The 18,376-nt window shown below is 40.2% G+C and overlaps 3 protein-coding genes across 4 annotated transcripts in view; 1 reads left to right on the top strand and 2 right to left on the bottom strand.

Annotated features, from left to right (window-relative positions):
- Positions 1–8,232, top strand: part of arhgef28a (Rho guanine nucleotide exchange factor 28a) — a 51,157-nt gene extending 42,925 nt beyond the window's left edge. For both annotated transcript variants that reach the window (XM_088417262.1, XM_088417271.1), the window contains 9 exons: positions 232–423; positions 777–908; positions 993–1,126; positions 1,210–1,257; positions 2,198–2,302; positions 2,382–2,546; positions 4,040–4,291; positions 5,539–5,908; positions 7,310–8,232. In XM_088417262.1, coding sequence (XP_088273388.1) covers positions 232–423; positions 777–908; positions 993–1,126; positions 1,210–1,257; positions 2,198–2,302; positions 2,382–2,546; positions 4,040–4,291; positions 5,539–5,908; positions 7,310–7,500 — 1,589 coding nt within the window. In that variant the 3' untranslated portion in view covers positions 7,501–8,232. The remainder of the gene's footprint in view (positions 1–231; positions 424–776; positions 909–992; positions 1,127–1,209; positions 1,258–2,197; positions 2,303–2,381; positions 2,547–4,039; positions 4,292–5,538; positions 5,909–7,309) is intronic.
- Positions 8,233–8,821: 589 nt separating this feature from the next.
- Positions 8,822–13,281, bottom strand: LOC148429526 (uncharacterized). Its single transcript, XM_088417284.1, has 5 exons — positions 12,963–13,281; positions 12,521–12,572; positions 12,250–12,321; positions 11,402–11,486; positions 8,822–11,331 (listed from the first exon to the last, which is right to left on the bottom strand). The coding sequence occupies exons 1-5, from the start codon at positions 13,053–13,055 to the stop codon at positions 11,295–11,297; spliced, it is 339 nt and encodes a 112-aa protein (XP_088273410.1). The 5' UTR covers positions 13,056–13,281; the 3' UTR covers positions 8,822–11,294.
- Positions 13,282–13,633: 352 nt separating this feature from the next.
- Positions 13,634–18,237, bottom strand: ykt6 (YKT6 v-SNARE homolog (S. cerevisiae)). The gene is made up of 8 exons (XM_088410813.1): positions 18,061–18,237; positions 17,619–17,774; positions 16,803–16,885; positions 15,524–15,624; positions 15,356–15,460; positions 15,211–15,276; positions 14,637–14,738; positions 13,634–14,559 (listed from the first exon to the last, which is right to left on the bottom strand). Exons 2-8 carry the CDS (start codon positions 17,720–17,722, stop codon positions 14,524–14,526), a joined length of 597 nt encoding a protein of 198 aa, XP_088266939.1. The 5' UTR covers positions 17,723–17,774; positions 18,061–18,237; the 3' UTR covers positions 13,634–14,523.
- Between the last annotated feature and the right edge of the window lie 139 nt (positions 18,238–18,376).

Below are 18,376 nucleotides of genomic sequence, written 5' to 3' on the forward strand. Positions count from 1 at the left end.
TATATATATATATATATATATATATATATATATATATATATATATATATATATAGAGAGAGAGAGAGAGAGAGAGAGAGAGAGAGATGTAGATAGATATATATGTATGTATATATATGTATGTATATATATGTATATATATGTATGTATATATATGTATATATATATATATATATGTATATGTATATATATATATATATATTTTTTTTTTTTTTTTTTTTTTTTTCTTTAGAGACATTGTTAACTCAGGACCAGCGCATCTGCAACAGCTTGGAGGAAAAGTTGCAGTTATATGCTGAGCTCACAGAGTTAACTCTGCGCTCTCCAGAAGCCATACCACATCGCCGCCTGCTTGTACAACCAGACATCGAAAATGATTCTCCAAGCCAGGCGTCGACACTGCTCACAGCTGCGCTCAGAGAAGGTGAGACAACTGATATGAAAACTTGTGCCAGTATTTTTATTATTATTGTTATTATTATTGTTATTTTTATAGTTGGGAGAAGTTGGGAGTCAACAAGTGCCTTTTCAAATTTCAAAACACTTGAATACAGAGAAGGGGAAAAAGAAATCTCCTTGCAAACTATATTTCCAGCAAACAGGGATGGTGTGAACATTTGGAATACGATATCAAAGTAGCATAGCATTTATATACTATTTTAAGCCGCACATGGAATTTAATACAATTTCAATTGCAAATCCAAACAGCCAACTCACCTTTAAAAAGCCTGCCTGATATTAACCCAACTTATGTAAACTTGCTTGCTTCTTGTGTAGCGGAGAATCTGATCACCATTCTGCAAGTTCATGAAGGCCTTCCTGTCCAAAGTGACGATTCTCCTTTCCGTGGGCCCGAGAGCTGCAACTACAATAGCCATGGCAGCAGCATCCAAGAGTCACCATCAGAACGTAAGCCAGCACGTGTATGCAATTTTCTAATGTAAGACTGGCAACACGCGCAGTCTGTCAATATGTTTTCCCTCGTTTTCACAGTGGATTACCTGAGCACACTCAGTATGAGTTCTACTTCTCTTGGATCTGACAATGAGGGGACGGGGATGGATGGAGTCTTGTGGAGCTCAGCTTCTGAGCAAAAGAAAGGCGACACCAGAGAAACACTGTTCAAGGTTTGGCTATTGTTCCCAATTGGAATTGGTGGCTGAACATTAGTTTTTGTTTCTGGGTACTAACACACAGTACTCTTCTATAGGTGGCAGAGAGTGTGCAGAGTCTGACTCAGCTTCTTTATAGTCTGCAGGTGAGTAAGAACACAAATCTGTGGATGCAATTAATATTACTTGTTTCATTATTTTCATCCCTTGTTTTATTCTTCAAAATCTAAATATCATACTACATTCTTTTGAGGACATCAGTACAGTATGTGCTGCAGCTATCCTTTTTTTAATCTGAATGTTTCCATACAACAAGCCTTCATTTTTAAGATGCACATATTACTCACAAAATCCGAGAAGGAGAAAAAAAAACTCACTCTTGGAAATAAACACAAATGGAAACATCATGAAGTAGCAGAAGCAAAATCACTGTTTAATAATAATACAGCACTTTTATGTAGAGCTTTTTCTGACACTCAAGGACCTTATACAATGGATACATTATTCACGCACTCACACATTCATATACCAGTGGTGGTAAACTACATTGTGTAGCCACAGCTGCCCTGTGGCAGGCAGACGGAGGCCCAAAGAGACATCGATACATGACTCAGACAGAGTGAGATTTGAACAGGCGAGCCGTCGGTTTGTGAACGACCTGGTCTACTGTATGAGCCGCGGCCGCTTAGTGCTGTCATAAAATGTGTACTGAAAAATGAGGTCCTGAATCTTCGTTAGCCCAAGCGCTTGTGCAGTGGCTTGTTTTTATTTTCAATAACCAGGTTGATTGTTTTCAACTTGAACTTTAAAATTGTGAGCAGTTATGCGTCACCGTGGAGCTCATCGAAAATGTCATGAACTGTAAAGATGAATATAATAAATAAAAACAATATGCATGAATACTTGTAATTGTGAAAATCTTAAAATAGGCTTAACTGCAATGGTTTAAATTGGGGGGGGTGAAAGTTGTTGTTTTCTCAATGTTGGTAAAAAGGTGTTGAAATAACTAATATTCAGTTCCATAGTTATTTTCACAAGCAGCAGTTGGACATTAATAATGAGACTCGTCATCTTTGTCGCTTGCAGGCTGCCGTGACACTTCAGGACAGCTGTCTCGAGATCCAGAAAATTCTCCTTCAGGAAGGTGACAAATCTCACCTTAAGACTCTCGCCTCCCCCCAAAACAGCTTGGTATGTGTTCTTTCATATTACCCCGATAAATGTTTTGGTATGTCCAAGTTGTTAATTGTCAACTTGAGATCTGCTGCAGGAGCAGGAGAAGCAGACAGGCAGTGATAAGAAAAAAGATGAAGTTGAGAAGAAGGCTTTGGAGAGGAAGAAGGAAGAAGTGGATGAGGTTCAGAAACTTCATGTCAAACTGAAACAGGACCAGCAGCGCTGGGACAAGGAGTGTTTGGCCAGAGAGAAGCAACAGGTTGGTCTCACCTCCAGATACATTTTCCGGGACATTTTTTGTTCATTAGCGCATGTACTACCATTGGCGACCATAGATGTCAAAGAACCCATTACTATTGGGCTGGCAATGATTGAGTTGGGGAAGTTTTATGATTGATCCAAAATACTTCTTCATTTCTTATTTTTAGGTGTGGAGTATCCCCAATTATGACCATTAAATGTTTTTTAACAAACAAGAAATATCCGATAACCTTGTTTTAAAGCTTTTCCTTATTCGCAAGGCAGTTCATCACTTCACAATTATACACTGAGGGGCTTCCATCTGGTACAAAACTCCCGATTCCAATCATTGGTGCTAATACGGTGGCGTCATGAGAAGAAAGATATGTTTATATGTAAAAGGTAGACAAAATTTGGCCCATGGACCATTTCATTAGAATTAAAAATTGGAGTGCATTAAAAAAAAAAAAAATTACATGTATTTGCCAGAAATTGTCTTCTTTTATCATTTTACTGTTAATGGAAAATTAGTCAAATAAACAATTCTACATTTGTTTTATGAAACATTGGTTAATGACATGTTACACATTGATTACAATAATTTAAAACTTAGTTTAATAATTGGTTATTTATTGCTGATGAGAAAATACATTTCAAAAAGAGAATAAATGATGATTTTATAATCTAAGCAAGTGATCTAACAACGGTGCTTTTTGTTTTTTAAACCTATTACAGTGGTACCTCGGTACTCGACCGCCTCTATACTCGACCAAATCGGTGCTCGACCAAAAAATTCAAGTAGATAATGCATCGGACCTCAAACAGATTTTCGGTGCTCGACTAGCCGAGCCGAGCCGAGCCGAGCCGACCCGAACGCGCTCCTCGGCCCTTCTCGGCCAGCGGGTAAGCGCCAGTTCAACTCAGACCGCCAGCGGAGTAAGACGTTTGTTCGAGTATTTCTTCCCGGATTTAAACTTTTTCGTGTTGCTCTAGCCCTTAATAATGGGTCCAAAGAAAGACAGTGATAAGGGGAAGGCAAAGAGGAAAACAATGAGGACCACTATTGAACCGAAGAAGGAAATTATAGCAAAATATGAACGCGGTGTACCTCGCGTCGCAGTTAGCTAGCGTAATCATGGAATGAGTAACTCCCTCCCGTCCTCTCCACATCCATTCCTGTATGCCATCAACCACTCTCCAAAACGTAAGTAAATTATACAAAATGGTTTATAATGCTTTATTTATCTTTATCTTTATCATGTACTGCTTGTGCACATTTACTTGTGCACACATACTTTCCATTATTTCTTATGGGAAAATTGCTTTCGGTGTTCGAACAAATCGGTGCTCGACCACCACCTCAGAACGGATTATGGTCGAGTACCGAGGTACCACTGTACTGGACATTGCTGGAATAGATAGATGAACAAAGACAGGTTGATAAATACTGATTTTTGGATAAACACAACGACATCTCGGTTTTCTGTACGATGAACTGTATATTGTGTGCAGGCTGAGCAGGAAAGTGCATTGGAGCAGCGAGAGCAGCATTGCATCCTGGAGGCGAGGCGACTGCGTTGTGAGCGAGAGGAGCTGGAAACCCAGCTGCAGGAGTATCGCAACAGTATGGACAGACTGCGAGAGGGCCAGAAGAGTGTCGACAGGGAGAAGGAGAAGCTTGAAGCCCAGCAGAGGCTCCTCCAGAGCTGGAGACACAACCGGCAGAGCAGTCTTCCCGTTACCATACCACAGGATGCATACAAGGTTTGAAAACATTAGAGAGACGACGTGTTAATGTGACCAGTTTTGAGGTACTGTTGATTTGTGGTAAAATGGGAGAATTCTGATATAAAATCATACTTGTGTGCAGTGAGTCTTAAAGATGCTAGCTATACACCATCTACTATACACTATGAAGTTCCCGCTAAAGTGCAATAGTGCTGATTTTTTTTTAAGTGATATTTTATTATATACTTCTAGAGGGAAAGGAGAGCCAGAGTCATCAATGATTCCACGTGTATATTGAATGAGGGGAAGAACAGCTGAACATATCAACACAATGAACGCACTTGGCTGGTGTCAATCACGGCTCAAGCCCAGACACCCATGCGTAGACTCACTGACATCACATGCTACCCCACCATGCTTCATCTCCTTAGGCCAAGCACGTATAAAACAGACAATATGTTATTTCCTGTACATTTCATCCTTGCATTGTATTTCAGTACTGTATATTCAAAAACATTTACAATGTGTACCTCGTGAAAAAAAGTGTAATTTAATGAATCTATATGACTTTAAAGTCCATTAGAGGGGCAAAACTGTACTTTCAAATTTTTTGAATAGTGATAGTATACTTATTTAGCCATTTTGAGCAGTAAACAGTTATTATTTGGTCTATACTTAATTTAATGACAATTACCAGTTACGTACAATTAATGCCTTTTAAACTGGCTTGCCCAGCATTTAGCTTTTCTACCTATGAGGTCCACCATATAGTCTGCTCATTTACCCATTTTCAGCAAAAATAAAGTTATTATTTGTCTATAATTAGTTTGGTGACTGAATTATTTATCATGTACAATTTATACTTTTAAAAACACATTTTGACACTTTCTTCCGGCTGAAAATGAAACCACGTGCCTAAGGCTTAGGTAACGGCCATTCACAGCTCAGCTTTTGAAGCTCACACGATGGACAGGTTGGCAGTGATTGTTCGATCTCCAAGTCTTAAGTGCAGGAGCTTTCATTTTCAATCGAGAGCATGTGGAAAATGTCTTTTTAAAGCTATTAACTCATTCACTGTTAGCCTAGCCAAGATGGCTCTTTGACATCTATAGCCGTCAAGGGCAGTGCTTGTGTTTTTGAATGTTCTTCAGCAAGATGACAAATCCTTAACTTTTTACTGCTGAAAATGGCTAAATATGTGTTTTATCCCTTTAATGGTAGAGTCTTTTGACCTAAAATACCTTCTATGTGTTTCCACCACTCTGTATCATCTGACCTCCCAGTTGCCAAGTCACAGTCGGTCCGGCAGCCTGGATGGCACCTGCTGGACATACGAGAACGATGCAGCTCTTCTCGCCTCCCTCCAGAAGAACCGGCCCCCTAACAACAACCCACACCAGTATCTGCTCTCGGCCCCGATCAGGAACCACGACAGTGCCCGACAAGCCTCCGGCTTTGGTGCTGACCTCAGTCTTAGCGCCAGCCTCTACAATAGTCTCAATGCTCTGCTCAGCCAAACACACAGAAAACAATCTCAAGATGGTCTCACGTTCACCAACTACTCGAAGAACAACAGCTGCAACCAACCTCCCAACACGTCCGTCAATCCCTTCAGTAACAGAAGTACAGCGCGGCCGCAGAGTACCAGCAAACGTATGTAGTGCAACTATATATATATATATATATATATATATATATATATATATATATATATATATACATACACAGTGGGCCCCCGTGTTACGAACTTAATCCGTTCAGCGGCTACGCTCGTTAATTAGTGAATGCGTGCAGCGCGCGCAAAAACCTTAGGTAAAAACATCACGACTTTCTACACATATTAAAAATGAGTAACATAATCTACTGTACAGTTAAATTAACATATACAAAGGAATAATGACATTTACCTTTGGGGCGACGTGACTTGAGCTGGGTGGAGGCGGAGGGGAGCAGAGACCAACCCGCAGAATTTATTGATTTATTTTCTTAAACGGGAACTTTTCTCAAACAAGAACATATCACTGGCAATTTCCTTCTCTTTAATCCATAATAGAAGAAGCCTCTCAATTTTGTTGTCGATCGAGGTCCGTCCCCCGGCAAGGAAAGTCTTGCCCTTAGAAGATTGCCGAGCGGTTACGGCCATACTCACGAGCAAGGTTAACCATGCGTGCGCCTCCTTCGTATTTTTTTTTTTATTATCTCCTGCTTGGTTTCTATTGTCATCATCCTCTTACTTCTTCCTTTACCGCCACTTGCAATTTTAGAAGCCATGTCTAACAGATAAAGTTTGCAAAGTCTTCACAACATTCCTTCCTTCCGTTTTTGACTCATTTTCTCTCCTTCCTTCCGTCCCGACCAGCTGTGCCATCAAGCTAGATAAAGGCGTTCGGCCAATAGCATATCAGCATTTCTGTGATTGACATGACGCCGGCCAATAGCATCTCCGTGACTGACTTCGTGACTGACAACGTGACTGTGACATTGTAAGAGCAATAGCGTTCGACGTTGCCGTGATGAGCGTCAACTTCTGAATTAGCTGACGTAGCAAAGCAAAAATAAATGTACCACGCTCATAAGTCGAAATGTTCGTAAAAGAGGGTGTTCGTAAACCGGGGGCCGACTGTGTGTGTACATATATATATATATATATATATATATATATATATATATATATATATATATATATATATATATATATATATAAATGTGTGTGTGTGTGTGTGTGTGTCGGTATATTGGTAATTGTGGAAAAGTGTTTGCTGTGTTTAGCTCCTCACAGTGGATCAAGAATAGACTGAGTACTGGTAATAGTAAATGTCTATAAGTGTTGCTACACCCTTTGTGTGCAGATGTCAGTTGTTTAAAGACGAAGGCAAATCTGATGACTAGCGGGGCACATACTGTACTTTAAAGACAATTGGATGTAGACAAACACTGTAGATAATGGATGGTTGGGTGGTCAATCAGTCAATGTTGTCTTCTGCTTGTGTGGTTGCTCAAAACATTTTGCTGTTCCTCTGAAGACTGACACCCCTGTCTGTACTTCTCTGTCAGACCTCAGTCCACAGTTGGATGGAGATTCCATGGGGGCCTGGAGGCCAGAAGTACCAGGTCAAGAACTTTACGAAAACACCTACTCATCCTCTTCCCCTTCCCTCACACCACTTCTCCCCCCACAGTCCTACCTCTCTCTCGAAGAACATCTCATAGAGGACGGAAGCGAGGACAACATTGTTTACCTCTGATGACCAAAGCAGGCTATTTGACACGTAACTGGACTTTGCCTGTGACGGGTGTAAAGTAAAAACATTTGGGATAATCAAGTGAAGGAATATTAGCATATGTGCCTTTTAAACTGTTTGTGGCGGCCATCAGTGTTCCTCCTGCTTAATCAAATCGATGTGCCTTTTGCTTTGGGATTCGCTGCAATTCCGTTTTTAATCTGTAAATTAGCATATAGCCTTTTTTATTGGTTTGGAAGTCGGGGGAGCGCACAGCATGTGCCTCAAATATGGCTGTTGCAAATGCCAAGAGAAAAGTACTGGGTGTTACAGTATTTCCCCTCATTTAGCACTTATAATAAAATATTTGGGGAAAAGCCAACGTAGGCTTTCCCAAGCTGTGTACAGCATTTATTGTTCTTCTGTAGAGAATCATTATACTGCCATGTGATCTTAAATAATATTTATTAGCAAATGTATTAGTATTCGAAAAGAATTATAACTGACATGCGTTTGTAAGTATTCTAAGTACTGTACGGTAAGATCTACCAATGCAAAGAGGTTTTCTTTTCTCAGTGAAGTGCCAAAATTCTTGTGGGTTTTTATTTTATTTTTTCCTCTTTAGTATCTCAGTAATTTATTGTATCTAAATGGCTTCATGCACTGTACACCTTGTTTTGTTTCTTTAAATGTTTGAAATCGCTGCTGTGATGTATGCAAAAATTTGGGCTGCTTATAAAGATATTGTTGCAAACATCTGCTTGTGACTGAAGGTGAGCATCGGAGCAGTGTTTTATCATTCGGTACATTCGGCATCTTGCGAACCTCTTGTGAAATCTTCAAGTATTCGACCTCAGACGTGCCTCAGTGTCAGTTCTCTTGGCAGCGCTCCAGAAGTCAAGAGATGTCAGCTGCGTGACCTCCGTGATGACAACAGTCACTTGCACAAGGATTTGACCACAAAATCAGAGTGGCGCCATCCTAACCATCAACTTGTGAGAGTTGTATATTTAAATCTTTACTGCATTCGTTTTAGTCTCATGTTACTGCTCTGGATCTTTGTATGGCTATTTATTTATTGACGTATTTCTGTTAATCGCAAGTATAGCAAATACACGAAAACCACATAACACTGTTTGTTTTTTCATTCTTCGATGTTCTGTTGTTACTCAGAAACTCCGATGAGCCTGCCAGACGCTCGTGTACATTTCCAGCTGTGGCACAGCTGTTGGAGGTAAAGCAACCGCTTCATACAAAATCAAGCCTTGTGTACTGTGTGATACAGGTACTTTTATTTTTTTATTTTTTTTAAATCTGATGTAAAAACATTTCCACTTGTGACTAATGTCAGTTCTTTTGGCAGTTTATTGCACATTAGACATGCTGTTTCACCATGTTTGCTTTGAGGTGCACTGGGCAACCCCACTATGCATATGTTAAGCCTCTCAGGCGTATACAGTATATGCAGTTAAATATGCGTTACCACCCTCTACTGGTAAAAAGTTCATGCAACAAATTACAGATTTAGTTCTACAACTAGCTGAAAAGCAATGGTCTATTTTCCTGGACATTTGTAAGCAACACCAGCTTAGAAGTTACAATAAAATATATTTTTTTACATTACTCAAATGTGTCGTTACCTCAAAATGTTTACTAAAAATATTGCAACCATTTTATCCACAATTTACTTGAAAAACCCTTCACTTTAAATTGTTGATGGACACATGAATGCTGACAAATAATATAAAAATGATGATTTTTAATGAATTCATCTTTATTTCGTAATAGGATTTAAGTGTTTGTGTGCATTAAGATCAATTCAAAGCTAGGGGTTTTTCCAAATCAACTGCAGTGCTTGGTTCTGCCAGCAGAGGTCACTAGTAGTTATAGAAGCTTCCCCAAATTTTTCCAAGAAACGGCCACAAATGGCTTCATTTGAGCATGACTAAAAAAAACACATACGTTATCCTTAAGACTGAATGAGCTATTGAAAGCTCATAAAAGCGTCATTCTCCGCTTGACTAATGGCGGCACGGATGACACGCAGATAGATTTACTTTGCATGGTAGCTTGGCGTGACATCATTTGCATATTCACTCAAATCCAAATACAGATACAGACATACTGCATGCACGGGTAGTAAAAAGTCTTCAGAAAAACGTGTTATTCTTCGGATGGGGTGTTGAGTATTGTCGCATTATCTGTTAACATGTGTTGCTCCACTGTTTGTGTTCAAATACCCACTGCTTAAAAGGTTATGACTGCAACACCAATACTAGTATTCGTTAGCATGTCATGGTGGTCTATGGCTAGCATTACGCTAAACAGTTTTATCCTAAGACAAACTATGTGGTTGTTTTAAATATACTGTATGGATAATTGTTTAATTTTTATCAACAGTCCTGGAACTTTGCTGTCAGGTATTCAAAAGTGTGCATTTCATCTCCTTTTGCAATTCAGAGGATTTCAGATTGAGGATTACCCAGTCAAGTCTTAAATTTGTGTCTTACGTCTTCACTTGACATTACCAATAGCCACAAATGGAAGACATACATTATTTCCTTCACAATATGTACAAATATTCACATTTATTCAGGTTCACAGTCCACTAGAAAAGTCACAGTTTACTAGAACATGTACACAGTGCTAAAGTAGTTAAAGCATCCAAAGGCAAGCTAATTCAATGAATAAAAGGCAATTGGTTGTTTATTTTATAAAAGAAATATTGAGGCCACAACTGGAAAAAAATTACAATATGAAATTAAAGTCATAATCTGATTAAAAACTGGTGTAAATGTTCAACAAAAGCATTATTGTGTATTATACAGCTAGGATAAAGCAGTAAAAATACTGAGAGCAAATTAGCACAATGAAGACATTTTCAACTTTCAACAGCAATTAAATACTAGCATAAAAAGACTTATGTCTGTGATGCTATTTATTGTCTTTATCTCTGCGAAGATCAGCCATAAGATTCATAATGGTTGGACTCTAAACAACTGGAATTTTTGATTGTTGAATTTGTTGTTTTTTATGTTTTCCAGAAACGGTCAAAACTCACTTGGGCCAGTGTGCTAATAAAAGTACTGCAATTATTTACCAGATTAAAGTCGTTATAAGACTAGGTTTGGTCTTTCACAAGCGGAAGTGAAGGAAGGAATGTCACACGCCCAATGGTGCTCTTGAGCTCTGATTATGTGCCTAAATATTAAGTATTTATTTTTCATAGTTCCTCTCTTCAAAAGATGGTACTTTATTGTCATGAAATTAGAAACCATTTTCTATGTGGCTACTCTCATAAAAGTAAGACTAATCAAAAGGAAGGAGCGTCTTGCAAATGTCTTGGATGTTAAGCCTGTTAAATTTACCACTTCAATTTAGTAGTCTCAGTTTTGTCTTGTATTCGGGGTAGATTGAATATTCCTTACTATTCTAATACACAAACTGGAATTTCATTTAGGTTTCAAGGTGGAAGCAAGTAGGATGCAACAAACAAAAGTCACACGCACCCACACACACACACACACACACACACACACACACACACACACACACACACACACACAGCTTGTTGGAGGAGCGAGCAAGCTCAGGCCTCAGTAGTGCAGAGTTGACAAAATAAAAAAAAAAAAAAACATAACAATGGTCAACAGGATGTGCCAGTCAAAGAATGAAACCAGACGCTTGGACTCAGCTGCATCTTGGTCGAGACGGATTCCCTTGAGTGGTCCGCCGGCAATTCGGTGCACACCGTTTGCAGGAAACAACTTGAAAAACTGGTATTTTACAGTACGCACCTTGCTGTCGCCGTCCTGTCATCACGCTGTCATTCTTGCTCGCGCCTTCCGGCGCTTTCTGAAAGGGAGATATCCACAAGTGAAGCGTTTGTTGCGTTGTGGCGCTAACGAGGGCTTCATTGGCGTACCTTTGCGGCGGAGACACCATACACTTCCACAGCACCGCATAGAGGCCCAGTAACATGACGATGAACATTGCAGCCGCAATGGCTCCTGCATGAGCATTGTTTTACTCAGAGAATTGTTATAAAGTGGCTCTCTTTGTTCATTTGTCAACGTTGAAGCAAAAACACCATTTTGGAAAGAGATACTTGTCACAAATGTCATCAGATATGCAGCCTGACTTATTTTTAATATGGCTTGTACTCATTGGGATCAGGATTTTCAAATCACTTCAATGCGCTGCAGGCTAGCCCACCTGTCCTTGGGTAGTGGGCGGGGTTCACCCTGAATTGCCAGCCAATCGCAGGCACACAGAGATGAACAAACTTTCACACTAACAATCACAACTGATGATAATTTAGAGTGTCCGATTTACCCACCATGCGTATTTTTGAAATGTGTGAGGAAACCAGAGTACCTGGAGAAAACTCACTCAGGCACAAGAGAACGTGCAGCACAGAAGGGGCCAGAGCCGGAATCGAAACGGCTACCCTTGAACTGTGAGGCGGACATGCTAACTTGTCTTCACTGTGCAGCCCGTTTTGAAACAATAAACCACCTAATTGTGAAGCTAATCTCTAAAACAGTACGTCCCTTTCAGTCTTTAAAGCAAAATAATACATTTTTATTTTTAACCATTGTTTTAGAGCAAAATTCGACTTTTCAAACAGCTACGTTTTGTCCAATAGTGGTCGAATTATTTTTCTAAATGATGTTGTAATGCCCCCATACCTGTATTTATTTATATCTATGAGAGCGCATTTGCAGAGCAAACCAAATGTATAACAAATGCATGTGCTCTGCTTGTACTCACCAGGAATGATTCCGTTGCTTGCGTATAAAGTGTCTTCGGTCCTTGACGGACGAGCGGCTGCAGCAGTGGAACCTTCAGGAGGGTGAAGATGTAGTTTTAAATCAATTTCATTTGTTACACAAGTTTTAAGTGCACCTGAAGATATAATAAATTACATTTGATGACAATTAAAAAATACACCCTATTCAAGTTTTTAATTTAAAAACATTTCATTACGAGAATTATTTCTAATTGATTTATATGCGTGTGTGTAGGTGGTGGGGGCGCTCACCATTTCCCTGCAGTATCTGCAACGCCTGCCAGGTCAGATCTAGGTCAACTGACTGAAAAGAAAAATGTAGCCAGATAATCTTTTTAAACTAATAAAACTAATAAAGTACAAATGCAACTTGCTCATTCAATCAACGGCAAGGCTGACGTAAATATAGAGGAAGTATACCGGGGTAAAGTGGACTATAGGAAACAGTCGCAACTTGGCGCAGGCGCAAAGTAAACTTAAGATAAGAACATGCTGTTTACTCGAATCTCCAAAACACGGGCGTGAATTTGCATGAATTTCAGTATAACACGTCAGTATCGCTTTTTATAACACTACAACTCTTTGCAACATATTCCACTGAAGTCTTGTGCGACTAAAACCGAATTTTGTCACAAAAAAAGCATTGTACTAAACTGGGGACGATAAGAGAGTGCTTCGGCGCTCTCTTTCTTACCTCGGAAGTATTGAAGATGCGGTTGGGCACAAATGTGCTGTCATTTTGCGCCTCGGTCCACATTTTTGGGACAGAGTGGCGGTCGGAAGTCATCAGCGCATGTTTTTGTCTCGCTCGCTTCAGATGTGCGCCTGCTGGTGTGAGGCGTTCAACTGCGCCCACAAACCTCGGATTTTTCAAGACACTTTTTAGTTGTGGGAAGTCTTGCGGTTTCGAGTTTCGCTCATCCGCTGCGCAAGCATGTACTTTGTTAAAAAAAAAAAAAAAAAAAGTTTGATATATTTTAAAGAGATTTTACAAGAGAGAAAATACGTGCATATTGGAACGGTCAGCCTTTGTGTAACTTTGAAGGGTGCATAGTCTATTCGATTGGACCTCCCTCCCAGAAAAGCTGAGTTTGCGCATTGATGATCTGGGACTGCGCAGTGGCAACTTCACTTTTGCATTCTGTAATATTTCATTTAAAAAAAGGGGACTAAAACTATCTTTTGAAAAACCAAGCGATGCTAATACTAAGCGAATACTAAGCATGGCGGCTACTGCCTTTCAGTCTTCAGTTAAACTCAAATCCATTTTCTGCAGTATTTTTTTAACAGCATTTTATAGTTGACACTTTTTAATTTATAAAATTCGATATACACTGCAGAGAAACGATGGACAAACAATAGACATTTTATTCCCCAGACAAGCGTTTAATAAACCAAGAATCCACTCTGCACGTGCTTCATGTAAGGAATTACATTACTCACAAGATGCATGTACGAAGGCCATTTTGCAGACCTGAGTAACCCTTCCATGTTTTGTTCTTTAGAGACACCCGTCCGTGGAGGTATTGCACAACAGTTTACACTGTAAAAGCCACAAACACACACACTCTTTAATTCAGCCATTCCCACTTTACACATAAAAAACACAGCTGAAAGCATGGGAACAGCAAAAATACAATCAAAGGCATGTGTCCACATTTAATGGGGAAAAAAGCAGACAAGTGTCACAATAATTCTGTAGATTAAAAAAAATAAAGACGGAGGGGACATGTTGGACTGTCACTCGGCCAAATTAGTACCAGTAGGTCCATTTTAGTGTCAGGATGTTTCCAATTGGGCTTCGGTAAAAAGTCCTTATAGTCCATTAACCGGCATTGTGGTGGGAAGGAGATACAAGTTCACATTGCAATAACATCTCACAAACACACAATCAGCCACAGCGCAGGAATGTCGACAAGTTCAATGAACATCATCTGATTAATAACAAAGTTTTTTGTAATTTTGTTGAAAAAAAAAAAAAAGCGCCACATTTAGAACACGATTCAATCCGAATGACAAATAGTTTCAATACCACTTCATCAAAAGACAATGACAAGTGGATTTGTCCCACGACATGTTCCTCTGAGCCAAAGTCGCTCCTTCTGTCCCAATCGCGCCGGCCGCCCACCATCTCATGATCTTGGGATTGCGTGGCCGGCGTTCAATGGGGAATGGCGGACCGGGACCAGTATGAAGGCAAAGACAAGAGCGTGTGTGTGTGGCAGAGGCGTGTCCGTGGCGACGAGGCAGCGAAATCACATGATCTCGCAGCAGGAGTTCTGTTTCCTCGCCTGTGTTGACATATAAGCAATGGCATGAAGACTCAAAAAAAGGTCACCAAATAGTGAGTAGCCTTGTCGGTACTCACAGTCTTATAAAAGGCTTTGGACTGAGTCCCCAAGTGCTCGGACTTGGCCACGAGGTCGTCCAGTTTCTCTCCTCTCTCTAACAGACTTTCCATGGTCTTGTGCTACACACACATAACATCAGCAAGTGAACTCACAAGCAACATGCAAATGATTGTTATAAATCTATTGGGCTAAAAAATGATTGTTTTTTTCCTCAATTATATAGTGGTATATATACAATGTCATATAAAATATATGCAATGCTACAGTGTGTGTTGACCAAGGTTATCACAGTTAACAAAACGCAACAAAATACTTTGACATTCAATGATGAAGAATAAAAATAGAATGGTTTAAACAATTATATAACATTATAATGAAAATGCCCTTCATTTTGATCTTTGTCGATGCAAGCCAGCGAACTTAGTGAGAAGTAGCTAAAAAGGATGGATGTCTTATACTGCCACCAAGTGGCCAAAGTGTGAACCCGAGAAGGCGCAAAACAAGTTGAATCAAATCGAAGCAAAATTTTTGGATGAACTGATAGCGGTATGTTGAGAAAAAAAATAGAGCGAGGGAGAGCTTCTTCAATACCAAAATGATCTTTGTGTCGTCCAGCTCCGCCTGCACTTTAGACATTGCATCCGCTTCTCTTGGGTTCTGAAAAGGAAGACAAGCGGTCAGGTATAAAGTCACTTTTATTTTGTTTAACTTATGAGGTGATCGAGAGCCAAGATACCTGATATTTGGCAAGGTGAATGTCTAGGGCTTTGTAGTTAATGGTGTCCGGGTTACCAGAAGGCCAGTTTATACTGTCCACTTGTGTGGAAAACTCTTCTAAAACCTAAGAGACAACACCGTCATGGAGAATTGGCGGTTTGGTGTATGGCATCAGTGATGTGCTCACCTTGTCGAGCAATGTGAAGCAGACTCTCTGCGGGTATTCGGTATCCGCTATGACCACAGCACCCAGGTTGTCATTCCTCACGTACACATGACACAGGTAGTCTGAAGGAGAACGATCTGTAAATACCTCATGAATTGATCCATTCATTTTACGGAGCGATTGTCCATATTCGGGTCCTCATTGGGTTGGTTGCTGGTGTCTTGTGACTGCTCGCCGGCCAATCGCGAGGCACGGGCAACTACTCCAACTCACGCAGATGGACAAATGAGTCTTCAATGAATTGAACATGCACGTTTATGAAATGTGGGAACAGGCATGTTATGTTAGCCACTCAACCACCCTGCTGCTCTTACACCCCTTTCGTCAGAGAGATGCGCACCCTCAGCTGATGATAAACTTTTCCTTTTGAGCCGGGGGATACAACCACCATTTTCAAAAACAACCTGAAGTCTGAACTCGTCAGACACAGTTCTTTTCCACAATAACTAATAATTTGAGCAAAATAGGGTTGTATAGTCACTTTAAAAGTTCTTGCCTCTGCTAATGGCGAAAAAAAGAAATATGGCAAACCTTAGTATTCCCACCACCTGGGTTGCAGGCTGCGCATCATAGCCACATCATAACAGACGCTGCATCGATCTGCCTGTCAAATCTCCTGCTCCACCCTGACCTCAGTTATGAACAAGATTCCGAGATACTTGACCTCCTCCACTTAAGGCACCATTTCATCCAATGCTGAGAACCACAAACCAGATCCCCTCAATGCTTCCGCTGCGCTTAGTAGTTCTGTCCATAAAGATAATGAACAGAAATCATGACAAAAAGGCAGCCTTGGCAGAGTCCAACCCTCATTGGAAACTTATTTCAATCACTGCCAGAAATGTGGTCCAAACTCTGACATAGGTGGCACAGTGACCGAGCAGCTCCTCTCAGGGGGTTTGATACTCCATACTCCTGAAGCACCCCCCACAGAAGTGTCTCAGAGGAGCTGGACGTGCATCTATAGCCCCAATCAGATGAGGTCGAAGCCAGCATCTCGCCCCTCCCTTACTTGTAAACAACGGAGACTTTTGGAGATACTCGTTTTATACCTCATCACGATGTCTCAATTTTATTGGAACTGGGGTTTGGACATGGTAGTTTACTACACACTGAAAGGTAGTCAATGTAAACGTCAGGGCTAGTATGTCGATCAGAGCAGATATAATTATTTGAAGAAAAAGGTCAAATTGCCAGCAACAGCTTCTAGTGTGATGCACTGCTCATTAACCCTGATTACCTTGTTCTTTGACAGAGGCACGGCTTCCAACTGTTGTCCGTTCAACAATCAAGGCACTGGTGAAGGACATGAACTCCTGGATGCTAAATTAAAAAAAAAAAGGCATACAACATTTGAGGTAGGGAAAATAAGCCAGTACACACTAACTTTGCAAAAGTGTACAAAAGTGTAAGCCAATTTATAAGTTAAGCAAAGCTTAGTACTGTATTTCGATACTGAAAATAAGCAAATGAAACAATAACACTTAAGCATAATTACATCACTTTATGTTCTGTCAAAAGTAGATATGCACGCATAGTATTACAATCAACATGTTTTTTTCTATAAAATTGGAACTAAATTTTTTGCTAAAAGCACACGACAGAACTTAATTATTGATTTGGTAATCAATTAGGTGTTGATTACGCTTTGCACCTAATAATAATGCTCTGGACTGTCTATTTCTGTAGGTGAACCTGGGCAAGACTCATTATAGATGTTGATGCAATATCTGAGTGACACCTCCATGCACCGTGTTAAGTTCCAAGGCAAGTTTCTGAAAAGCTGTGGAGAAGGCTGATCTAGGTGGGTTAAGCCCAGTAAATGTTAACTAGTCACACACTTTTACTGTGCAAGTTGGGTCTTGGTCTCTCCCTAACATTGCAACGGTTTGATTTACAATACACTATAAGTGCAGCACGTTTTATTTGTTTGTTTGTTGTTTTATCATTTTGAAACTACATTAAACAATCGCGTGTGGAAATTCTCCATGTTCGAGTGTGAGAGCTTCCATTTCAATCTGTTATATGATAAGGAGTAGAGTCAAACACAACCCACCTGGATTTCTGAAAGAAGCTAAATGAGGACAGGTCGAATGCCGCTTTCAGGAGGTTTGCTTTGGTCGCTCCTTTATAATGGACGCTCAGGCTATAGAGCTTCATGGTACCGCCTGGACCTTCTCAACGCACACAGTCCACCCACACGGCGGATAATCTAAATGGAACGGGACGAGGGTCAGATGACAAGCATTATCCGGCTCAGACTACTACCACAGCGTTGTTTGCCAGCTAACAAGAGCAAGTAGCCGCCCTGTTTGAAGTTGACACATGTCAATGCTGTGCATTTAATTTCAAAATGATATAAAGACAGTATAAAGACATTAAGCACAAGACTCGTATTACACAGTAGCGCCGATGAACATTACGGACGTCTTTACAAAGTTTAGGCCGAGTAGTAGTTAGCTAAAGATGCTAGCTTGTTTTCATAAAGCTTGTCTTACCTGGTTTAAAAAAAAATCGCCGACGACCTACTTAGCTTAAAAAAGAAACCGATAAACTACTATCTAAACACCAAAAACAGTGGCGGAAATCCAATCCCAGTGTAATAGTTTGGAAGATGCTACTCTGTTTGTGACCACTCACCACGTCACTATCATTTTAAGGTCCGTGTGCATATTCGGACCTCGGAAACGAGAAGTTATGCCAATAAAGGTTCCGCAAGCATCAGGTACTAGCAGTAAGTAAGTAAATATATAAATAAATAATACGACCTGTTGGGGCAAGCCCGACTAACACCATCAAAGACTCTTCGATTGT

The sequence above is a fragment of the Hippichthys cyanospilos genome, chromosome 1 (assembly GCF_059441005.1).
Source record: "Hippichthys cyanospilos isolate Australia breed blue-spotted pipefish chromosome 1, RoL_Hcya_1.0, whole genome shotgun sequence".
NCBI classification, from domain to species: Eukaryota; Metazoa; Chordata; class Actinopteri; order Syngnathiformes; family Syngnathidae; genus Hippichthys; species Hippichthys cyanospilos.